General features: G+C 48.9%; 2 protein-coding genes and 1 long non-coding RNA gene across 4 annotated transcripts in view; 1 reads left to right on the forward strand and 2 right to left on the reverse strand.

Moving 5' to 3' along the window:
- Positions 1-1591, reverse strand: part of KIFC2 (kinesin family member C2) — a 48493-nt gene extending 46902 nt beyond the window's left edge. The window contains exon 1 of the mRNA XM_081874111.1: positions 1023-1591. Within this exon, the coding sequence (XP_081730237.1) occupies positions 1023-1160 (138 nt within the window). The 5' untranslated portion in view covers positions 1161-1591. The remainder of the gene's footprint in view (positions 1-1022) is intronic.
- Positions 1-25126, forward strand: part of LOC309349166 — a 259434-nt gene that overhangs the window by 199600 nt on the left and 34708 nt on the right. The gene's annotated exons all lie outside the window — the stretch shown is intronic.
- Positions 1-25126, reverse strand: part of LOC309348805 (flap endonuclease 1-like) — a 71034-nt gene that overhangs the window by 38507 nt on the left and 7401 nt on the right. Inside the window, exons 4-11 of one of the 2 annotated variants that reach the window (XR_014159556.1) lie at positions 24824-24869; positions 24565-24650; positions 23808-23941; positions 15955-16015; positions 13135-13269; positions 11493-11644; positions 9100-9247; positions 7641-8532 (exon numbers count right to left, since the gene is read on the reverse strand). Coding sequence is in view for 1 of the 2 variants with exons in the window: in XM_081874568.1 (XP_081730694.1) it covers positions 8467-8532; positions 9100-9247; positions 11493-11644; positions 13135-13269; positions 15955-16015; positions 23808-23941; positions 24565-24650; positions 24824-24869 (828 nt within the window). In the remaining variant the exon portion in view is untranslated. Of the gene's footprint in view, positions 1-6455; positions 8533-9099; positions 9248-11492; positions 11645-13134; positions 13270-15954; positions 16016-23807; positions 23942-24564; positions 24651-24823; positions 24870-25126 lie in introns of those variants that run through there. The other variant, XM_081874568.1, reaches the window with a different exon arrangement.

Here is a 25126-nt window from a genome sequence, read left to right on the forward strand (position 1 = left end):
CTTCACAAAAAAAAGGGGGAAAAGTGTCCCCCCGATTCATTGGAAAAAATCTGGTAACCATTGACTAAGGCAGGTTGGAGGGAGATCACCCCACCCCACCCCCGGTTCCCCCTTCTGCAGCCTGACTCCAGCCAGCTGCTTAGGAATAGGCACAAACACCTGAGGCCAAGGGACAAAATGCCAGGGTCCTCAGCACCTCCAGGCCTCGGGTCTGAATGAGGGCAGCCCTTCAGGGAAGCATCGCAGCCCATCCAGCAATGCAGCAAAAAGCGAAGGCAGAAATGGGCAGGGGGCCAGAGCTCCCCGGCAGGGCGTCTGCCTTGCAAGGGGAAGGTCCCGGGTTCAAGTCCCGCGGGCACCTCCAAAGACAGAGGGGGGAGATGGGAGACGCCTGCCTGAAAGCCAGGAGAGCCGCCGCTGCCAGTCCGTGCGTGCAATACTAGGTGGACCAAGGTTACTAACTCAGGCAGCTTCTTATCTTGCTATGGGCACGGAGGGTAAAAGGGGCGGGAGGGAGCTGCAAGGGGGGGGGACCCAGGAGCTCTTCCCTGGGGGTTGGGTGGGGGGTAAGCCCTTAATTCACTCTTCCAACCCCCGTCCTCCAGGCTGGTCTTGGCACCACCCGATTAAGAGAGGCACCGTCTTGACGTTGCGCCCCACACCGCTGGCACGTACTGGCCCCATGGCAGGGGTGCCAACTGAAATAAAATATGGGGGGGAGGCAGACAAGCCCCGCCCCACCTAATCCACACGCACGCCATTTAAATTGCAATTTGGGGGTCGGCACTCAAATATTTTATTGGAGGGCGGCAAGGGACCTTGGCTCCTATAGCTAGGAGTGGGGTGCAACACGGAGGGCGACGACACCCCCATCTGGAGCCAGCCCCCCACAGCAGGCACCCCCCGAAGGACGCCCGCGACATCCACAGCGCCACCCGCGATGCCAGGCTGCCACCCGCGCCCCCTTCCCTCCTTTGCCCCGCGGAACGCCCAGCCACAGGACCGGTGCCTTGTCGCCTTACCTGGGGAGCGCCGTCCTGCCCGTCGGGGGGCTGCTGCTGCCCCCTTGCCCCCCCTTCCGCCTCCGCCTCCTCCTCGCCGCCATCCTTCTTGAAGAGGGTGTAGAAGATGTAGACCAGCAGCGAGTAAAAGGCGTACATGGGGGCTCCGTGGCAAGTGAGCCCCCCAATCCGCGGCGCCCACCTGGAGAGGGGACCCCCGCAAAACCCCCGCGCTCCGCTCAGCAGCAGCAGCAACCGCAGCAGCAGCAGCGGAGCAGGAGGAAAAGGAGGCGGCCCCGGCGGCTGGAGGTGCCCCGCCCGGCCCGCCGCGCCCCGCCTTCCGGCCCGCCGCAGCCTGAATCGGAGTCGTCGGGAGGGCCGGGCCGGGCGGGAGCGGCGGGAGGGCGAGGGGGGCGCGGCTCCTTCTCCTTCTCCTTCTCCTTCTCCTTCTCCTTCTCCTTCTCCTTCTCCTTCTCCCTCTCCTCCTTCTCCTTCTCCTCCTTCTCCTTCTCCTTTTCCTTCTTCTTCTTCTCCTCCTCCTCCTTCTCCTTCTCCTTCTCCTTCTCCTTCTCCTTCTCCTCCTTCTCCTTCTCCTTCTCCTTTTCCTTCTTCTTCTTCTTCTCCTCCTCCTCCTTCTCCTTCTCCTCCTTCTCCTTCTCCTTCTCCTTCTTCTTCTTCTCCTCCTCCTCCTTCTCCTTCTCCTCCTTCTCCTTCTCCTTCTTCTTCTTCTTCTCCTCCTCCTCCTTCTCCTTCTCCTCCTTCTCCTTCTCCTTTTCCTTCTTCTTCTTCTCCTCCTCCTCCTTCTCCTTCTCCTCCTTCTCCTTCTCCTTCTCCTTCTCCTTCTCCTTTTCCTTCTTCTTCTTCTCCTCCTCCTCCTCCTTCTCCACCTTCTCCTTTTCCTTCTCCTCCTCCTCCTCTTGCCCAGAAGATGCCACCCTCGTCGGAGGCAGGGCTGAGCCGCCGGCGGGGATGGCACCGGGGCCGGAGGAGAGCATCCCCGGGCCGCCTCCGCCGCGCCCCGCGAGGGTTCCCCTGCTTCTCCCCCGCCCCCCCAGGCAGCAACCGGGAGGTCTCCTCCAGCCCCGAGTGCCGCAGTGGCGGGGCAGCTGCTCTGCAGGCAGAAGGACACGGGTTCGGTCCCCACGGGCCCCGGCTTGCGGGTTTCCTATTCAGGTCATCTGCTCGGCCAGGTGAGGGCAGAATGCTGGCGCAGGTGGGCCAGTGGCCTCATCCAGCAGGATCTCCTGCTGTTCTTAACAGAGCTTGCCGTGGCTACTACTAGCCAGAATGGCTATGCTCTTGTCTCCATAACATTATGAGTGCCCAATTTGCTGGAAACCACAGAAGGGAAATAGTGGCTCTTGGGGTCGGATCCTGCCCGCAGGTTTCCCATAGGACCACAGGTCCAGAGATGCCAACCTGAATAAAATATTGGGGAAGCAGGTAAGCCTCACTCCACATAATCGATTCCAAGACGCAACACACACACGCACCATTTGAATGGCAATGCCCATCAACTTTGGGGTGGAGCTCAGCGTCAACCGCCTCAAATATTTTATTGGGGACCCCTAGGAGTTGGCTGGGACATGGGTGGCGCTGTGGGTTAAACCACAGAGCCTAGGACTTGCCGATCAGACGGTCAGCGGTTCGAATCCCCGCGACAGGGTGAGCTCCCGCTGCTCGGTCCCTGCTCCTGCCAACCTTAGCAGTTCAAAAGCACGCCAAAGTGCAAGTAGATAAATAGGTAACGCTCCGGCAGGAAGGTAAACGGCATTTCCGTGTGCTGCTCTGGTTCACCAGAAGCGGCTTTGTCCTGCTGGCCACATGACCGGAAGCTGTGCGCTGGCTCCCTCAGCCAGTAAAGCGAGATGAGCGCCGCAACCCCAGAGTCGGCCACAACTGGACCTAAGGAGTTGGCTACTGTGAGAAATTGGATGTGTCACTGGCCTAACTGTGTTCTTACATTAAATTTGGCCATAATCTGGGATGTTAACCTCCCCGGGTCTGGCCAAGTGGGTTCCAGATAAAAAGGTAAAGGGGCCCCTGACCATTAGGGCCTTTTCAACACTGGCTCCAACCTGGTGGAATGCTCTGTCTCATGAGACCAGGGCCCTGCGGGATCTGATCTCTTTCCACAGGGCCTGTAAGACAGAGTTGTTCTGCCTGGCCTTTGGCTTGTAATCCACTTGATCCCCTTCCCCTCTTTCCTTTTTCCTTTCCCCTTCTGTGATGGAACTCCTATTTGGGGACTTCCCTGGCTTTTTTCTGGCCCATGTAGGACCAGTCTGGATAGTTGGCCTTGGTGAAGACTTGATGTTTTCTTCCCCAAAAAAGTTTTTTATTTGAGTTTCCACTGAAATTAGGCTGCATTTTAATGCCTTAATGTTGTATTTTAATGTTGTTTTTTAAGTTGAATTTCAATCAATTGTTTTTATATCTGGTGTTAGCCGCCCTGAGCCCGGTCTTGGCTGGGGAGGGTGGGGTATAAATAAAAATTTATTATTATTATTATTATTATTATTATTATTATTAGGTCACCTGCAGCTCCTTGGAGGAAAAGGTAGGATGTCAACAGGATAAAACAAACCTTAAATGCCATGATCTGTCCTTCATATCTCAACATGCAAGCATCTCAGACAGAGGATGGAAAGGGTCCATGCTGGCTCCCTAGTGGGACACCTGCTTGGCATGCAGAGGATGTCTCTGCACTCCTGGAGAGTTGCCTCTCTCGGCTCCGGCAATGCAGAGGCTGCTGACGGCAGCAGAATCTCTCAGGCTGCTCCTGCTGGGAGGAAGCAGGCCCTTCAATCCTGCTGCAAAGATAGAACCAGACTTGGCAACAGCCCTCAGTAGCTGTGCTTTGCATGCAGAAGGCAGCAGACCCAGCCTCCTGGGGGTGAACAACTTGCAGACTCAACATACAGAAAAAGAGAACAAGAAGAACATATGTTTAAAGATGATTGGTTTATTGAATATATTGAAAATAATTGTGTACAGCTGAGAACACTGGTAGCATTCAGATCATTTCAACAGGGTAAATAATTTTTGGTGGATGCACTAATGGGATAGTGAATGGTATAGTTTTTGTAAAATATGCAGGGATTTATGATATGCAAAATGAACCGTGGAAACAGAAGAAGGGAAGTCATTGATATCTTAAGGGTGTAAAATGAGTATTTTAATTTGTAAAACAGAAAAATTAATAAAAACTCGCTTAGATAGATAGATGAGAGAGAGAGAAATAACCCCTGGGAGAAATATATATATATATATATATATATATATATATATAATTATCCAGTAGCACAATCTTTATATGCCTGAAGAAGTGTGCATGCACATAAAAGCTCATATCAAGAACAAACTTAGTTGGTCTCTAAGGTGTTACTTAGATATATTACTCTTGCTATATATATTCTCACCTCGCACCAAAATGATCTTATCATCAGGCAGTTATTCATCATAGAATCATAGAGTTGGAAGAGACCACAAGGGCCATCGAGTCCAACCCCCTACCAAGCAGGAAACATCATATGTACCAAGTTTGCATTTTTACTTCCACATCTCCAGCAGTTGTCTGCATTTCTGAGGGCAGGGTCAGTCTTAGAAATGATGTTTGCAAGCCTCTCAGAGAGTCTGTTTTGGCCACAGGGAAGGCAAACATTATGTCAACAAGCACACACCCCTGTATACTGTCCCTAAACAGAGAATTCCCTTAGCTAGCGCGACTGATATTTGACAATAGCCTTATCCCTCATAGTTTTATCTGATCCTGTGCGAGTCACCACCTCCACCTCCTGTGGCAGGGAGTTCCACAGGTAAAGGATGTCTTGTTGCAACAATACTTTTGCAACAGCTTAACAAGGATGGTGGGCTCCCAGAGAAAATTGCAGCAAACCACAGAGAGAGGAGCAAGGAGGCATCTTTACAGGGACAAACCAGTATTTCAAATGCTGTCAAACTAGCCTTACACATTTTTTTAAAAAATGCTTCAGGCTTCATGTTTCCAAGCAAGTCAGGGGTGCTTTGTGAAGCTGGTGTTTACTCGAGACAAAGAGCAGTTCCTACAGGCAGAATATAAAGAGCCCCCGGGTGATAGAGTCAAATTGCAATTTGAACCTCTCAGGCAGAAAGAACAAAAATATTCTGTTGTTGCACAGAATATTTGGTTGTCACCAAAGCTGTCCATGGAGGCAAAGGTTAATTCTGTGTCCAGGGCAGCAGTCTACCAGCTCCATCTGGTACGCAGGATGAGACCCTCCCTGCCCGCGGACTGTCTCGCCAGAGTGGTGCATGCTCTAGTTATCTCCCGCTTGGACTTCTGCAATGCGCTCTATGTGGGGCTACCTTTGAAGGTGACCCGGAAACTACAACTAATCCAGAACGCGGCAGCTAGACTGGTGACTGGAGGCGGCTAAAGAGACCACCTAACACCGGTCTTGAAAGATCTACATTGGCTCCCAGTATGTTTCTGAGCACAATTCAAAGTGTGTGAGGGACTCCCTGGTCCTGAATGGGGTAACTGTGCCCCTGAAGGACCAGGTGCGCAGCCTGGGAGTCATTTTGGACTCACAGCTGTCCATGGAGGTGCAGGTCAACTCTGTGTCCAGGGCAGCTGTTTACCCTACCTGCCAGCATACTGTCTTGCCAGAGTGGTGCATGCTCTGGTTGGCTCCCGCTTGGACTACTGCAATGCGCTCTATGTGGGGCTACCTTTGAAGGTGACCCAGAAACTGCAATTAATCCAGAACGCAGCAGCGAGACTGGTGACTGGGAGTGGCCGCCGGGACCACATAACACCGGTCCTGAGAGATCTGCACTGGCTCTCAGTAGGTTTCCGAGCACAGTTCAAAGTGTTGGTGCTGACCTTTAAAGCCCTAAACGGCCTCGGTCCAGTATATCTGAAGGAGCATCTCCACCCCATCGTTCTGCCTGGATGCTGAGGTCCAGCACCGAGGGTCTTCTGGCAGTTCCCTCCCTGCGAGAGGCCAAGTTACAGGGAACCAGGCAGAGGGCCTTCTTGGTGGTGGCACCCACCCTGTGGAACGCCCTCCCACCAGATGTCAAGGAGATAAGCAACTACCTTTTAGAAGACATCTGAAGGCAGCCCTGTTTAGGGAAGCTTTTAATGTTTACTAGGCCATTGTATTTTAGTGTTCTGTTGGAAGCCGCCCAGAGTGGCTGGGGAGACCCAGCCAGATGGGCGGGGTATAAATAAATTTATTATTATTATTATTGACTAGATGGGCCCCCGTTGGCCTGATCCAGCAGGCTCTTCTCACGTTCAAGTCTACACCTGGCCCTGATGGCAGTTAACACACAAACTCACCTGTAAATATATCTCAGCCTGGAGGCAATAATATTTCAGGATTCTGGACCCACAGTGTTCCACGGGAGTTAATGCTGCACCCTTTAATTCCCAAGAGGAATTAGCAAAATACCACCGGGTTTCAATTTGGGTAGAACAGAGATTTGTTTATTGTAAAACGCCAGAATGGTGGCGCAGAGAGTAACAGCTGTGCGGGACAAGCAGGTAACAGGAGGTAAACTGGTTTGCAAAAAAATCCAGTTTGTGTCAGGACTTTGCAGTTCAAGGACATTGCTAGGTCTTTCAAATTGCGCCCAGCACTTGCCTGTGACGCATATGTATGTACAGTGGCAGATTGAGGCTGACTTTTTGAAGGAAAACCACCCTGGAAGCAAAGTAAAAAAATAAGGAAATGTAAATTTAGAAAATAGGAGATAAGGGGCAGGAGACTCAGAGTCCAGTAGCTTGTGGTTCTTGTATTGCAGGGGGCTTAGACTAGATGAGCCTTAGGGGTCCCTTCCACATCTACAATTCTGTGCCCTCGGTCCAAACTGCTTCCTCGGGGACGGGAACATTACCTTTATCTGGGACCCTTCGAGCTGGAGGGCACAGCCTTGCCACCCTTATCGGGCTCAGAGGAGGAGCCCTTGCCAATCGTTCTTGGCTGCCTGCATAAGGCTAGGCTTCCGCTGGCGCTAGCCAGGACATTTCAGGCAGCAGAGCTGTTCTGGTTCTGGACTGTCAGGAGTTAACACTCCAGGAGCGTTCTTATCAACTGGGTGCACTGCCCACATAATCCATGCTTCGTTAGTAAGGTCGTGTAGTTTTTCTTAAGAGGCAGAGAGCTGCGAACATGCAGCTAGATTCCGCAGGTTTTCTTTTCTGTTTTGAGTGCTACTAAATAAAGAGTTTTGGATTAGAAGCACTGGTGTTCAGCTGCGTTATTGAAGACACCACGTCAACACGGACAAGCCATTTGCTGCTGTGTGTGAACTCTGCTATTATCCGGTGGCGCTGTGGGTTAAACCACAGAGCCTAGGACTTGCCGATCAGAAGGTTGGCGGTTCGAATCCCTGCAATGACGGGGTGAGCTCCTGTTGCTCGGTCCCTGCTCCTGCCAACCTAGCAGTTCGAAAGCACGTCAAAGTGCAAGCAGGTAAATAGGTACCACTCTGGCGGGAAGATAAACAGTGTTTCCGTGCGCTGCTCTGGTTCGCCAGAAGCGGCTTAGTCATACTGGCCACATGACCCGCAGGCTGTACGCCGGCTCCCTCGGCCAATAAAGCAAGATGAGCGCCGCAGCCCCAGAGTTGGCCACGACTGGACCTAACGGTCAGGGGTCCCTTTACCTTTACCTTTAAATAAAGAGTTTTGGATTAGAAGCACTGGTTTCGAGCTGCGTTACTGAGGACTCCACGTCGACACGGACAAGCCATTTGCTGCTGTGTGTGAACTCTGCTATTATCCGGCAACTGGAGAGAGTGGCAGCGTGCGGAGTGGAAGCGTGTGGGCGCCATTGGAAGTTTGTCGGAGTGGCAAGAAATCAAATTTATTGCAGGGCCGGTGCAGCAGACTCAGTGGGTCAGAAGATATACGACCTAACAAACTTTCACAAGAGACCACTGGAGCTGTCCAGGGTCCTGTTCTTGTCCTCTGCCTTTGACCCAACAGACTGCATGCTTCAAACAACCACAGAACTGGACAGCAGCCAGAATTCAGAATCACACCTCTGTCTGCAGCGACTCCTTGAATTGGCTTATTTCTGTAATATGAGAAAGAGGCCGAGGGAAGGAATCTTCTTGCGGGATTATAAGAAGCTGATACGGGCACCATGGACCAGGCAGGCTGCAATGGGGACGCAGAAACAATGAAGAAAACTGAAAAAATGCCAATGGCAGGAGTCTGGTACGAAAGACAGCAAGGTCAGGGAAAGGGATATGTCAAAGGGCAGACAGCCACCTGCTCAGAGGAGAGGAAAGAAGGGGTCCAGTTTCCTGAAGATCACTGTGATCTGAGAATTTAGGGGCATACAAATGTTATTAAATGAATGAATGAAATGTTGAGGGTGCCAGCAAGCCTGAACACCCAGGTAACAGCTTCCAAAGACTTCCTGGAGTGCGGCCCTTGCAAGCCAGCGAAAAAGGGAGCTATTTGCTCTCAAGTCTCCACTGCCGTTCCTGGCTGTTCCTGGGTCTTTGTCTTCTTCCTGCCGGGTTTCGGTATCTGCGGAGAGGAATGGCCAAGTCAGAATGAGGCCCATTCACAACCTGAAAAGAACGCAACCAGCGTCTGTGCACACGCGGGTTGCAATTTGCTGCTTCTGTGCATGACATCATTTTGCGCGTCTACGCATGCGCAAACGGCGAAACCCAGAAGTAACCCATTCTGTTACTTCCGGGTCACCGCGGGACGCAACCTGAAAATGCACAACCTGAAGCAAACGTAACATGAGGTATGACTGTACCCCCAAGCTACAAACCTGTTCCTTCAGAGGAAGCGTAACCCCACCAAGACCTCCCAGCCATTTTGTTCCCCCTTCCAACCAATTATGCCTCCCTACCTGCCACTGAATGCTGAGCTGTCTCTTTTAGTTCACCACCCAAAAAAGACCCAGAGCCGATTCTGAGCACCCGTTTGGGGGAAGAATTTAGGCCATTTTGCTCCATCTCAGCACTGACAGGGACTCCTCCAACCATCCCTTCGCCTCACCCATCCATCCCTCCCTCCCTCCCTCCATCCCTCTTTTGGCCTTGCAAGGGTCCAGGGGCAGCTCCTCCCTCTCCTCCTCACCTTGTGCGGCCGCTTCTTGACCTGGAAGAACTCCACCATCCTCTGCTGCTTCTTGCTGCCCTTCGTCACGGGGCCAGGCGACTGGGGCTGGGCTCTCTTCAGGCAGGCGGCCCGCCACTTCTCCAGTCGGCTGCGAACCAGGGGCTCACTGCGAAGCAGGCACTCAGCTCAAAGAGTATCACAGAATTGAACCCGATGGGTTTTTTCTTTCTAATTTTTATTATTATTATTATTTGCTTTCACAGATAATACAGATATACCAAAGCCAACACCATTTCCTCCACATCCCCCCATACATTTCCATTTCCCCAATCCATCATATTTTTCTTTTCTCCTTCCTCCCACTTCCCCCCACCCCCACTCGATTTTCTCCACGTTATACAATTTACAATAATCTTTGCATTCTACAGTCTTCTCAAATCATCTATATATTCTTATTATCTTTCCTTACTAATTTTTCTTCCATCCAGTCCTTCACATTTTAATCTAAGCATATTAGTGTATTTTTGAGCAATATTTTGCCATATATTCATCAAAACATTTCCACTCCATTTTTAATTTTTGATTTGACTGATTTCTTATTATAGCAGTTAATTTTGCCAAAATTAAATATTCATTTAGTTTACAAATCCGTTCCTCCTTTGTGGGTATAGTTTGTGACTTCCACCTAGCAGTGATCACTATTCTAGCAGCTGTCCTTGCATATAGAAAAATTCTTTTTTAACCCTGTGGGTATCTCATCATCTATCAATCCAAGAAGATATGTCTCTGGTTTCTTTGTTATTGATCTTTCCGACATCTCCTTTAGTTCTTCGTGTACTACTATCCAAAATTTCTTAATTTCCTCACACCTCCACCACATATGTATTGTTGTTCCTATTTCTCCACCCAATGGGCTTTTTAGTCCAACCCCCTGAAATGCAGGAATCTCAGCTAAAGTATCCATGACCAGTCGCCATCCCACCTCTGCTTAGAAACCTCCAAGGAAGGAGAGACCACCGCCTTCTGAGAAAGAAAGGCGGCAGATTCAAGGGAAATAGAGGGGAAGGCTAGGAAAAGTGGCCAAAGAATAGACTGGCCTTTTTCACAGATCGGGGCATGTGCAAAAGCAGAAAGCTGTGCTGGCTGATGGGAGTTGCAGTCCAGAAACATATGGTCCCTTCGCTCCTTCCTTTGCTACGCCAAGACCACAAAACGCCAGTCCTGAAGGACCAGGTGCGCAGCCTGGGAGTCATTCTGGACTCACAGCTGTCCATGGAGGCGCAGGTCAATTCTGTGTCCAGGGCAGCTGCTTATCAGCTCCATCTGGTACGCAGGATGAGACCCTCCCTGCCCGCAGACTGTCTCGCCAGAGTGGTGCATGCTCTGGTTATCTCCTGCTTGGACTACTGCAATGCGCTCTATGTGGGGCTACCTTTGAAGGTGACCCGGAAACTACAACTAACCCAGAATGCGGCAGCTAGACTGGTGACTGGGAGCGGCTGCTGGGACCACATAACACCATTCTTGAAAGACCTACACTGGCTCCCAGGACGTTTCTGAGCACAATTCAAAGTGTTGGCGCTGACCTTGAAAGCCCTAAACGGCCTCGGTCCAGTATACCTGAAGGAGCGTCTCCACCCCCATCGTTCTGCCTGGACCCTGAGGTCCAGATCCAAGGGCCTTCTGGCAGTTCCCTCACTGCGAGAAGTGAGGTTACAGGGAACCAGGCAGAGGGCCTTCTCGGTAGTGGCACCCACCCTGCGGAACGCCCTCCCATCAGATGCCAAAGAGAAAAATAACTACCTGACTTTTAGAAGACATCTGAAGGGAAGCTTTTAATGCTTAATAGGTTATTGTATTTTAGTGTTTTGTTGGAAGCCACTCAGAGTGGCCCAGATGGGCGGGGTATAAATAAATTATTATTATCATTATTATCATTAGCCAAACAAGCATCTTGCAAGAGCAGACACACTCGTGCCTTGTGATGTGAGGTGAGAATACCCTCCGGAGAATATCCTCGAGAATATTCCCTGCTAGGAAATTCTCCGGAGAACATTCTCCACAAACTGTAAATTCTAATTTAAGAACCAGTTTTACAACCCACATTTTAAAAAATCTAGTAAATAATAAGTCAATCTGTGATATTGCCAGTGTAAGGAATGAATAATGATTTTTTAAAATCAAAGAATGTGAATTCACTGCCTTGCCCCATTGAATAAAAGTATCTGTACAGTTTACCCACGAATAAACATGTATATTAACTAATTATATCATTTTCAATGCATTAAAATGCTATCATTTTCAATGCACTAAAATGAATATTCTGTTTTAAATGAAAATTCTCCAATATTCTCATTAATCGCAAATATTCTCCAATAGAACATGCTCGAGAATTTCACACCACTACTCACGCCATGTGCTTCTCATGCGCCAGGAACTGCAGCAGCCCCTCCTCGTCTGGCTCCCGCCACTCTAGCACCACTTGGCTGGGCTCGGCCACCTCAGGGTGCAGGAAGAGCCGCCGGGTCTCCTCTAAGGGCCAGTTTTCAGGCAACGGGTGCTTCTGCAGAAAGGAGGATTTTCAGCATTAACCTGTAAGAAAGAAAGTTACCTGCCCTTCGCCCATCAAGCCTGAGCTGCAGCCTGCAGCAGATACACACATGGGGAGGCAAATTCAGGCCCGGGGGCCGGATCTGGCCCATTCGCCTTCTCAATCCGGCCCACGGATGGTTCAGGAATCAGCGTGCTTTTACATGAGTAGAATGTGCACTTTTATTAATAATAATTATTTATTTATTTGTACCCCACCCATCTGGCTGGGTTTCCCCAGCCACTCTGGGTGGCTTCCAAGAAAGATTTAAAATACATTAGAATGTCACACATTAAAAACTTCCCTGAACAGGGCTGCCTTCAGATGTCTTCTAAAATGCATCTCTGGGTTATTTGAGGGGCCTGCCTGGTGTTTTTACACGAGTACAAAGTGTGCTTTTATTTAAAATGCATCTCTGGGTTATTTGAGGGGCATATTCGTTCATTTCCCCCCAAAAAATATATATTCTGGCCCCCCACAAGGTCTGAGGGACAGTGGACCAGCCCCCTGCTGAAAAAGTTTGCTGAACCTGAGCTACAGGAACTATCTTAAGAACCTAAAGAAGAGTGCGCAGGATCAGGCCGGCGGCCTGTCTAGCTGACTTTGAGCTTTCCAGAATCTGGGACCAGGGAGAAGAGTCGGTGGAAGAAGATTGGAAAAAGTTTAAAAACTATTTATAAAAATATTGTAAAATTAATGAGTTTTATAAAAATGTTGGAAAAGAGCTATATGGCTTTAGTAGAAATGTTATAAGGAATTAAGTACAAATAGAATATTAGAGTATTAAAGGGAAAATAAAGTTAAAATATGTTAAGACAATTATATATTAAAGGGAAAAATAAGGTTAGAATATGTTAAGATAAATTACAGGACAGAAAACAGAGGAAGATGGAAAGGAATTGCTGAAACAGTTAATTAAAGTGGAATACAAAAAGGGAGGTGCGAGGAGGTCGATGAAACAAGTAAATGAAAGTTAAGATACTGAACTTATTAGATGTTTTTTAAATTGTGTTTGTTTGGTTTTGTTAATTTAACGTTTGGGGGTTGGTGTTATGTGGTGTTTTTGTTTTTGTATTGTATTGTCTTGCTTTGTTTAATCCTTTGTCTTTCTTTTGCAGTTTTTAAAATGTTAATAAATATTATTATTTTTTTTAAAAAAAGACTTTGAGCTTTCAAATTTCAGAGGCGCCCAGTGCAACGCTAAGTTTTGACACCCCTACAGCACTGGTGTTGCTCCCCTGCCGTGTGGCGCCCAGTGTGGGCGCACCGGTTGCGCCACCCTAAAACTGCCTCTGCATCTGGCACAGCACCCTGCCTTGGAGAAACTTGCAAGGAGGCTCCGTGCATAAGATCAGCCCTCTCCCCTCCTGTGGTTCCCAGCAACGGAGATTCAGAAGCATGGCTGCCTCTGGAAATAATAATAATAATAATAATAATAATAATAATAATAATAATAATAATACCTGAGCGCTGTAGACAGAGCGCAAGACCTGCTCAATGCTCCCATGTTGCCGCAGCAGTGGCAAGGCCTTCTTGGGGCCCAGACCCCGGATCTTTTCGCAGTAATCACAGCCCAGCAGGATGCAGAGGTCCACAAACTGCATTCGGGAAAGGCGCAGGGATGGGGAGAGGAGAGGAGAGGAGAGAAGGGAGGAAGACATCAGCGTCACACAACACAGCAGAATAATAATAATAATAATAATAATAATAATAATAATAATAATAATAATAATTTATTATTTATACCCCACCCATCTGGCTGGGTTTCCCCAGCCACTCTGGGCGGCTTCCAACAGAACACTAAAATACAATAACCTATTAAACATTAAAAGCTGCCCTAAACAGGGCTGCCTTCAGATGTCTTCTAAAAGTCTGCTAGTTGTTTATCTCTTTGACATCTGGTGGGAGGGCGTTCCACAGGGCGGGCGCCACCACCGAGAAGGCCCTCTGCCTGGTTCCCTGTAACTTCCCTTCTCGCAATGAGGGAACCACCAGAAGGCCCTCAGTGTCCGGGCAGAACGATGGGGGTGGAGACGCTCCTTCAGGTATTCTGGACCGAGGCCGTTTAGGGCTTTCAAGGTCACTTTGAATTGTGCTCGGAAACGTACTGGGAGCCAGTTTAGGTCTTTCAAGACCGGTGTTATGTGGTCCCGGCGGCCGCTCCCAGTCTAGCCGCCGCATTCTGGATTAATTGCAGTTTCCGGGTCACCTTCAAAGGTGCTCCCAGTTCTGTTCCTGAACAGCTGCTCCCAGTTCTGTTTCTGCAGAACCAGCCTCTCCTCACAGTGGTAGAGGAAGCCTATTAGGCATCTAGGCCAGTGTGCCCATAGGGGCGGGAGGCATGGCACCCATGGGGACGGGGCACACGGCGCCCAGAGGGAGGGATTGGAGGCACCCATAGGAGCGGCCCTGTTGGTTTCTGTTTGTTGCCACTGTGCAGTGCTTTGGAGTCACAAGACTCTGTTTACATTCCAGAGCTTCCAGGCTATTGGAAGTCTCACGGAAGACAGGAGACGGATGTTGCTATTACTGGTTCCCTGTTCCTTTGTTTTTAGAGGTGCTCTCTGCTCTCAAAGAGAGAGGATATTTTTCTTTTCTGTCTGCGTAGCTTAGTAATAAAACTCTTAGCATGTAGCTCATATTTCTCGTCCTTCCCTGTGCTGGATACTCTGCGTAATGGGAACATGCTTGGAGCCTCATCAGTGGCTCAGGTCGTTAATCATGTCGGAGGACTCAACTGGAGGACTCTGTGATGGCCTGGGATTCCGATTCAGAGGCTGAACCGGAGGAATCCCAGCCTGCACAGGAGTCCCCGCCTCCAGGGCCGGCTGAACTGGGGCAGGGCCTTGATTCTGAAGCGCCTGCACCTGTGCCGGATCCTCAGGAGCAGGCACCAGGTGATTCCACTCTGGCTCCAGAGGTGATTAAGGACACAGTGCCTACAGGTGCGCCTTTCCCGGCCCTGCCAGAGGAAGGAGAGTCTCCCCCTGGGTCCTGTAACTCCCCAGCCTCTCCTGAACTGCAGAGGCTCAGGGCAGAGAGGCGAAGGGAACTGGTTTCTCCCAGGAGGAGTGCTCGCCTTAAGGCCAAGAGAGGCGGGTCTCCTGGGGGCCGGGGCCGCCCCTGGCCTCAGAGAAGATAAAGGCCAGTCAGCCCGGTCCCAGGTTGCGGGAGCAACATCGTTGTTGTGTACCTGTTCCTGCCCGGACCCAGACCTGACTCTCCAGTGTTCCTGTCCCCGCCCGGCTTCCTGCTTCGGACCTCGCCCCGCTCCTTGTGGACTGTTTCCAGGCTAGTGACCCAAGACCAGACTTTGACTATGCCAACAGTAACCCTTCCCCCCGGGACCAGCACAGATTTGCTCGGTCGAACTCAAGTCCGACAGGCACAGGGTGAGTGGCACCCATAGGATGGAGTCTCAGTCCGCACCAGATCCTTTGCCTCAGGCAGCATCTGAACCGAGTCTGGGGCCTGATCCTGAAGAGGCCCAGTCTGCACAGGTTCCCATGCAACAAGCACCAGCTGGGCCAAGTCAGGGGCCTGAGCCTGCCCTGGCTCCAGACGCGGGGATGACCTTGTTGCCTCCAGCTGGGCCATCGCTTACAGCTGCTCCACTGCTGGTTGGGTCAGGAGAGGCTGAGGCAGCCTCTGGGTCTAGTAACCCACCGAAGTCTCCCGAGCTGCAGAGACTGAGGTCTGAGAGAAGGAGAGACCTGAATACTCGCAGGAGGAGTGCTTGCCTTTGGGCAAAACAGGGAGGTGAGTCGCCGGGGGATCAGGACCGGCTGCTACCCCAACAAAGATAAAAGGCTGTCGGACCCCGCCCCAGGTTGCAGGTGCAACGTTGCTGTATGCCAGATCCTGCCTGAGATCCTGTGCCTGTCCTTGCCTGGTTTCCTGCCTCGTGTCCTGCCTTGGCCCTTTTGGACTGACTCGTAGGGGAACCTATGGATTCTGTACCGGTCCTGGACTGCGTTTCTTGGGTTACCCCCGGGCCCAGCACACAGGCGCCCAAGATGCGTGGCTCGGGTGCGCTGCAGACCCCGCAGTGAGTGATTTTGTCACCCCCCCGAGTGGGGACACTTGGGGCAGACCACAACTACTGCACCTGTGCTGGTCCCAGGGGGAAGGTTACCGTTGGCGTAGTCAAAGTCCGGTCCTGGGTCACTAGCCCTGGAGGCGGGGACTCCTGTGCAGGCTGGGATTCCTCTGGTTCAGTCTCTGAATCAGAATCCCAGGCCATCACAGCACCCCCCCCCCTTGCTACGCCCTTGTCTCCTCACCTGCTCTTGCGTTAAGCCCAGCTTTTGCAGAACCACCGGCAAGGAGATCTCTTCCAGGTCTCTAGAAGAGATAAAAGAAACCACACAGAATTCATTACGACCCCAGGGAACAAAGTCGACCCGATTTCTCACTGCACAACGGCCGGCCACAGATCCCTGCATTGTGACACCAGCGCTGGACTATGGAAGGAAGAGGAATTCTACCAGGGAAGAATGGCAAATCAAGAGGACGGACTCTGCCGAAATGGCGAAACTAACTGTGAAGCTCAGAAGCCGAGAAGACAAGAACTTTTTTAAAAAATGGGGAAAGTCCATGAATTTATATACAAGACCATTGCAAGCAGGTTAAAACATTGGCAGGATTTTAATCACACTTGTAAGTAACGGAAACTATGGGCAATTTAGAAAGAAAAATATCTGGATAAATATTGACATGCAGTTGTAATTGTTTTTACTAGGACGCATGGAAGGGATGGGGGAAAGTCAGGAGATTCAGAGTAATCTCAGGACTTGGATTTTGAATGGATGTTTGTTGTATGTTTATATTTTAAAAAAAACAAATAAAAATTATTATATAAAAAGGGGGTTGGACTAGATGACCTTTGGTGTCCCTACAATTTCATGATTCTATGATCCTCCCTGTCCCATTCAGGGGCACCATCCACCACAGCAGCCCTGTACAGTGGTGCCTCGCAAGACGAAATTAATCCGTTCCGTGAGGCTCTTCGTCTAGCGGTTTTTTCGTCTTGCAAAGCAAGCCCATTGACAGCTTAGCGGATTAGCGCTATTAGCAGTTTAGCAGCTTTTAGCGGATCAGCTGATAAGCGGCTTAGCGGCTTAGGAAAGGGGGGGGAGGAAAAAAACCCCGCAGGAACTCGCAAGACATTTTCGTCTTGCAAAGCAAGCCCATAGGGAAATTCGTTTTGCGAAGCGCCTCCAAAACGGAAAACCCTTTCGTCTAGCGGGTTTTCCGTCTTGCGAGGCGTTCGTCTTGCGGGGCACCACTGTATTGGGAAGTTTGTATTGTTCGATGTCTTATTACGTTTCTATGTATTGGAAGCTGGGGCAACCCAGCCAGATGGGTGGGGTATAAATATTATTATTATTATTATTATTATTATTATTATTATTATTATTATTATTATTATTGCTGCCTACTCATTCCACACACCACATGAAAAAGTGTCGTTCCTAGAAAGCACAAGCTTATCCAGACTCACCAACTTTTTAACATGCCAGGGGAGCAAGAGATATACGTACAGTGGTACCTCAGGTTACATACGCTTCAGGTTACATACTGTCAGGGGTTCAGGAGCAGAGACACAGGAGAAGGAGCAAATGGAGAGCGAGGGGGAGGAATCCGAGGGGGATGTAGGCAGTGACAGTGGTCAGAGAGATTCCACGAGTCTCTCCAGCGAATTGGAAGATTCACAGAGAGGAGCGCCGATGGCCAGGGCAAGGGGGGTGCCAAGGGGGAAACCCCAGAAGGAAGGGGCCAGCGGGGACTCCCTGAGCAGCAGTTGGAAATCAGGACCAGCTTCCCCACCAGAGCGCAGTGGGGGGGAGGAGTCCCAGGCATCGGGACCAGTGTTCTCACCACCAGAGAGAGGAGATGAGTCAGGATTGACCACGCCCACATCGGAGAGCGGGGAAACGGTCAAGAGGAAAGTCACCGGCTGGGCGCGCGCGCCAAGTTCAAATGTACAGGCGAGCGGCACAGCAGGTAGCCCGGATAGGGAGCCAGGTCCTAAAGCCCGCCGGAAGGAAGGGCAAGACTCAGGGGGGGTCAGCGTCAGAAGAGTCCAGGAGGGAGGAAACCCCAGGGGGCAGAAGGACCCAGAGGAGGAAGGAACAGCGCAGGAGGTGGAGCCGGGCTAGGATCTTAAACTGGTGCGGAAGGGGCAGTGACTCAGAGGGGACTTCGCCGATCTAGAGCCAAGACGTAGGGCTGCACGCTCTGGGGTTTGAAATGGAAACTAAACTTCAATAAAGACTTTTGTACATTCCATCAACCGGGCGTTGGTCCTCTGTGAGCTGGGACCTAGAGGCAGCTCTGACACATACGCTTCAGGTTACAGACTCCGCTAACCCAGAAATAGTACCTTGGGTTAAGAACTTTGCTTCAGGATGAGAACAGAAATCGTGCTCCGGCGGCAGCGGGAGGCCCCATTAGCTAAAGTGCTGCTTCAGGTTAAGAACAGTTTCAGGTTAAGTACGGACCTCTGGAACAAATTAAGTACTTAACCTGAGGTACCACTGTAATGACTTTGCAAGGTTTCAGAAGATCACTAAAAAAACCTTCTTGACTCCAGTCCTGCTGTTATTCCATTTTAATAAAGGTTTTACTGACTTCTGCTATTGTAGTTCTTGCTGGTTTACTCAAGTAAGACTTTGCGGCTTCATTACTGGTAGATTTGTCAGCCACCTTGGGAAGGAGCAACAGGAAGCCAACGTTTGCAACACGGAGCTAAACTCAGATTGTTGAGAAACCGGGAGAGGAAACAGCTATTGTGACAGGGCCAGAGAAGGCGGAAAGGGGAGACACAAGGATGGTTTTGTTTCAAAATCTGCCACCATTACAGGATACAGAAAAGCAAACTACAAACTACAGCAAACCTTTTTAGAACTAAAATACCCAACAGATGAAGTTAGACAACAGATCAACAGAGCCAGACTGATACCCAGAGAGAACTTGCTGCAAGACAGACCCAAAAAAGAAAATAACAGAACACCTCTAGTCATCACATACAGCTCCCAAGTTAAAACAGTACAACGCATCATCAGAGATCTACAACCTCTCCTGGACAATGACAGTTCTCTTTCTCAAGCTCTGGGAGGAAGACCTTTCATTGCCTACAGACAGCCACCCAGTCTTAAACAACTCCTAACCCACAATAATACTACAACCAGACCTAACACGGACACTGGCACCAGAGCCTGCAATAAACCCAGATGCCAACTTTGCTGCCACATACACCCGGACAACACCATTACTGGCCCCAACAACATCACACATACCATCTCGGGACTATTTAATTGTTCATCGTCTAACATTGTGTATGCCATAAAATGCCAACAGTGTCCTTCAGCTCTCTATATTGGACAAACAGGCCAGACCTTACGCCAAAGAATAAACGGACATAAATCGGACATCAGGAATCACAAGACAGAGAAACCAGTAGGAGAACATTTCAATCTCCCAGGACATTCTATACAAGATCTCAAAGTAGCTGTTTTACTACAAAGGAATTTCAGAAATAGACTGGAAAGAGAAGCTGCTGAATTACAACTTATCACCAAACTCAAAACCATGGAAAAACCTGGTCTGAACAAAGACCTTGGATTCTTATCTCATTATACATGACAAAGCCATTTTTCACCTTCTCACCCCTTGCTTTTTCCTGTAAGACCTATTGCAGTCGTTAAGAGTCGTCAACAGGCTCATCACAGCTATCTGCCAATCACCCATTCCCACCACCCTTCTGAGTAATACCCCTCCCCACCTTCTCACTATATAGAAAGGTCCGGTGACTTCTGTTTCAGTGTATCTGAAGAAGTGTGCATGCACACGAAAGCTCATACCAAGAACTGACTTAGTTGGTCTTTAAGGTGCTACTGGAAGGAATTTGTTTTGTTTTGACTATGGCAGACCAACACGGCTACCTATCTGTAACTGGAACTATGGAAGGCACCACATTGAGCCGCATGAAATGGAAGTCCATCAACCTCACCAAGAAACTTGCACAGGTACAGACTGATATCTTCTTTCTTACTAAATGCAAGAACCTGGACATTATACCCAAGGGTCTTAGAATTAAGAACCCTCTACAATCCACGTATCCCACTGAATATGCAAGAAAACTATGCAACACTTTCTCTAAGAAGCTGCTCAAACATCTGATCAGCGTTCTCTACTCTAAACAGAAGCTAATAAAGGAGGAACTCCTTGTATTGGACAACTCTATCAGGAACCACCAAGCTTGGCAAGAGTTCCAAAAGGAAAAACAAAACATTTACCACTCTCAACTGGAGCTACTGAAAAAACAGAAAAACAAGAAACTCTCTAACCTTTCCAACCTACAGGCTACAAATCAAAACAAGATCAACAATATTGTCAATCTCTCACAGCAAGCACTCAGCCCAGCTGAGGAATCAGTCCTTTCACGTGGACTGTCATTCTGCCCTGCCAAATCCCCACACATGATCCAGTTCTGCGGGGACTTGGAAGCATTTTTCCGCCGTTTACGCCTGAAGGAGTATTTTCAACACACACAACAACAAGACAAAGCAGAACAAGCAACAACTTCACAACACAACACCTCTCAACCCACTGGAGAACAACAACCACCCTCCCAACAGAACACTGACCACCAACTACCACCGAAAAAGTGTTACACAAAAAGGGACTCCACATGGACCCCTCCTGATGGACGCAATACCACACTGGACTTGTACATTGACTGCTTCCGCCACAGAATCCAAACAGATGTGACCAGAAAACACCATCGCTTACAACAAAATCTAAACCGTGCTGAAAGGAGAGCCATAGATAATCTCAGAAACAACCCAGACATTATAATTAAAGAAGCGGACAAAGGTGGAGCTGTCGTCATCATGAACAAAACTGACTACATTCAGGAGGCTCACAGACAACTTTCCAATACCGCCTTTTACATAAAATTGGACTCAGACCCCACACAAGAATACAAAAAAGAACTGAACAAGATTGTTAAGGAGCTACCCCCACACATCCAAGAACAGATCCTCACTAACACACCAACAGAACCTCGACCAGGAACTTTCTATCTTCTACCTAAAATACACAAACCAGGAAATCCAGGACGCCCCATCATGTCAGGTATTGGCACTATTACAGTGGGTGTCTCCGGTTATATGGACTCTGTTCTGAAACCATATGCCATCAGTGCTCCCAGCTATGTACGTGACACCACAGATTTTCTGAGGAAAATACAATATTTAAATAATCTTCCCAACAATACTATACTAGCTACTATGGATGTGGAATCTCTGTATACCAACATCCCACACAACGATGGTTTACAAGCTATAAGGAACACCATTTCAGATAAAACCACAGCGGACTTTGCCACCAAACTCTGCCAATTTGTCCTTACCCACAACAACTTCAAATTCGGTGATGACCTGTTCCTTCAGATCAGCGGCACAGCAATGGGCACCCGCATGGCCCCACAGTATGCCAACATCTTCATGGCAGATTTAGAACAACGTTTCCTAAACTCCTACCCACTCAAACCTCTCTTGTACCTGCGATACATTGACGATATTTTTATCATCTGGACACATGGTCAACAGACCCTGGACACCTTCCACCAGAAATTCAATGATTTTCACCCCACAATCAACCTAACAATGAATCAATCTATGCAAGAAATACATTTTTTGGACACTACTATAAAAATACAGGATGGGCACATAGACACCACCTTATACCGTAAACCAACTGACCGACAAACATATCTACATGCCTCTAGCTACCATCCCAAACATACCAAACAGTCCATTGTATATAGCCAGGCACTACGTTACAGCCGCATCTGTTCCAATTCTACAGACAGAGACTCTCACCTAAGAGATCTACAGCAAACCTTTTTAGAACTAAAATACCCAACAGATGAAGTTAGACAACAGATCAACAGAGCCAGACTGATACCCAGAGAGAACTTGCTGCAAGACAGACCCAAAAAAGAAAATAACAGAACACCTCTAGTCATCACATACAGCTCCCAAGTTAAAACAGTACAACGCATCATCAGAGATCTACAACCTCTCCTGGACAATGACAGTTCTCTTTCTCAAGCTCTGGGAGGAAGACCTTTCATTGCCTACAGACAGCCACCCAGTCTTAAACAACTCCTAACCCACAATAATACTACAACCAGACCTAACACGGACACTGGCACCAGAGCCTGCAATAAACCCAGATGCCAACTTTGCTGCCACATACACCCGGACAACACCATTACTGGCCCCAACAACATCACACATACCATCTCGGGACTATTTAATTGTTCATCGTCTAACATTGTGTATGCCATAAAATGCCAACAGTGTCCTTCAGCTCTCTATATTGGACAAACAGGCCAGACCTTACGCCAAAGAATAAACGGACATAAATCGGACATCAGGAATCACAAGACAGAGAAACCAGTAGGAGAACATTTCAATCTCCCAGGACATTCTATACAAGATCTCAAAGTAGCTGTTTTACTACAAAGGAATTTCAGAAATAGACTGGAAAGAGAAGCTGCTGAATTACAACTTATCACCAAACTCAAAACCATGGAAAAACCTGGTCTGAACAAAGACCTTGGATTCTTATCTCATTATACATGACAAAGCCATTTTTCACCTTCTCACCCCTTGCTTTTTCCTGTAAGACCTATTGCAGTCGTTAAGAGTCGTCAACAGGCTCATCACAGCTATCTGCCAATCACCCATTCCCACCACCCTTCTGAGTAATACCCCTCCCCACCTTCTCACTATATAGAAAGGTCCGGTGACTTCTGTTTCAGTGTATCTGAAGAAGTGTGCATGCACACGAAAGCTCATACCAAGAACTGACTTAGTTGGTCTTTAAGGTGCTACTGGAAGGAATTTGTTTTGTTTAGGATACAGAAAAGTTTCTCTCCCTCTTTCATAACACTAGCAGCTCACGGATATCCAATGAAGCTGAATTCAAGACGGATAAAAGAATTCCTTCGTGCCGCGCACAGTTAAACTGTGGAACTCACTGCCACAAGGAGGACCAATGAGCACCAGATGGAATGGCTTTTATAAGAGCTCTGGACAGATTCATGGAGGGCAAGACTATCAGTCACAGTCAGAGGCAGCGATGCTTCGGAATACCAATTGCTGGAGGGGAGAGTGGGTTTTTTGCTCAAATCCTGGTTGCGGGTTTCCCATAACGGGCATCTGGTGGGCAGTGGCGTAGAAGGTCAGGTGGTAGCCGGGGCAGAAAATTTCTTGTCACACACACGCACACCCATTGAAATTTAATTAATTTTTTTTGCCTGCAAATATGGTTAGACTTTATTTCATATTTTTGGTGGGAACCAGAGTTTTTGTGGAGGAGCCGGCGGGCGGACCGTTTTGACAGCAGGAAACCTGCGCGCACCTAAGCCATAGCATCTCTTGCGGACGGTGAGTGCCAAACAGCATTTTGTCACTTGTGCCAGCCCTGCTAGTATGAGATGCTGCCCCAGTGAGAACAGGATAGCGCATAAAAACAAAACATGAAAACACTTTTGAAAACAAGGACCACAGGGAGACTGATGATGGCAGATGGGAAAGCGAAGGTACAGACAGCATTATGAAAAGGGAGAAACTCCCCTATGTTCTTGTCTACTGTTTTCCATCTGTAATCATGATTGTTCAGAATTAAAGGGAAGTCAATATTCATATTTCCCATGAATTTGCATTTCAGAAAGCTTGTAGGAACATAGAGACAATTTTATTTTCTATTCTATTTAAAATGTTCTGTAATCTACAAGTAATATTAATGACTAGTAAACCAGTGTTGCAACCTTTAAAAGAGAGAGAGAGAGAGAACAGGATATTGGACTAGATGGTTCTGCAAGCTCTTCTTCTGTTTCCTAACTCAGGTTGCCTCACAAACGCCCAGCCCAGAACAATCCACTATTCTCCAGCTTCCACAATGAGTTTCAGGCCTTGATCTTGCTAGGAATGGACACACTCTGCCCCCCGGAAACCCCTCCCACCTGCTCTCTGCCTCCGACCTGCGGGAGCTGGGAAGGCACTCTGCACATGCCCAGAGTCTTTACCGCTTCCATTCACGTCCAGGACACACTCACCTGTTCTTGGCGTTCAGGTGCCGCAGGAGACGCGAGCTTCCGAATGGCAGCGCATCCATGTCCTCCGTGGCCGTGCACCAGGCGCGCCCGGACTTCACCAGAGCTGCGCATGTCGCTTCTGCCTCAGCTGGCGCCTAGGAGGGAGAGGAAAGGGAGGGAAGGAGGAGGGGAGAGGGGGTTAGGCTGGATGACCCTCAGGGGTCCCTTTACAGTTCTGTGATTCTATGGGGGGAGAGAGAGAGAGGTTCCCGACCAGGGAAAAGAGTCGGCGGAAGAAGACTGGAAGAAATTTAAAGACTATCTACAGAGGCATTGTAAAATTAATGGAGATTAGAATGATGTTGGATTGAAATTAAGTGGTTATCAGCTGTAATGTAAAGGTTGAGAAATAAGTTATAATAAGGATTTGCTGAGTTAATAATTGGAACTGGAATACAAAAGGGGGAGGTGAGAGGAGGTCTAGGAAATAAGTTAATGGAAATAAGTAATGGAAACTGTATTTGTTTTAATTGTTTTTTTTAATTTTGCATTTTTGCATTTTTGTTATTTTTTATGTTTTTTCTTGTTTTTGTATTAATTTGGAAACCTTAATAAATATTCTTTAAAAAGAGAGAGAGAGAGGTTCCCTTGCATATAAGTATATAAATATGCTGCATTGGTTGTAAATATGTGAACATGGGAGCATAGATTTGTAGGGTTGGAAGGGACCCCAGGCGGTCATCTATCCCAACCCCGAGACGCAGGAGACATTGTATACCTGCACACAGGGAACCCCCAAGTAACCCAGCAGCCTCTCAGAGTCTCTTCTCGGCAGCCGTTGCAGGGGCTCGTCTGCGGCAGGATCTGAAAGACGCAGGAATAATAATAATAAATAAAATTTTATTTACATCCCGCCCTCCCCAGCCGAAGCCGGGCTCAGAGGGTCTGGGGGCAGGGCTCTCCCTGCCGTAGCCCCAACTCCCCACCAATAAAAGGGGCAGTGACCCCCCAACTAGGGGAGTCTGAGACAGTCTTACCTGCAGCTTTCCTCTTGGCTCCAGAGACTGCGGCGCGTTTCGCCAACTGCAAGGGGAGCGGAGACAGAAAGAAGAATTACACAGAACTGCTTCTCCCTTTCCTGGATGGGGGGAGAATGAAAGAGTGTCCCCACCCCCATCATTTGGCCCGGACACTGAGGTCCAGCGCCGAGGGCCTTCTGGCGGTTCCCTCGCTGCAAGAAGCCAAGTTACAGGGAACCAGGCAGAGGGCCTTCTCGGTGGTGGCACCTGCCCTGTGGAACTCCCTCCCACCAGATGTTAAGGCAATAAACAACTATTTTA

The sequence above is a fragment of the Podarcis erhardii genome (assembly GCF_964252035.2).
Source record: "Podarcis erhardii genome assembly, chromosome: 8".
Classification (NCBI taxonomy): domain Eukaryota; kingdom Metazoa; phylum Chordata; class Lepidosauria; order Squamata; family Lacertidae; genus Podarcis; species Podarcis erhardii.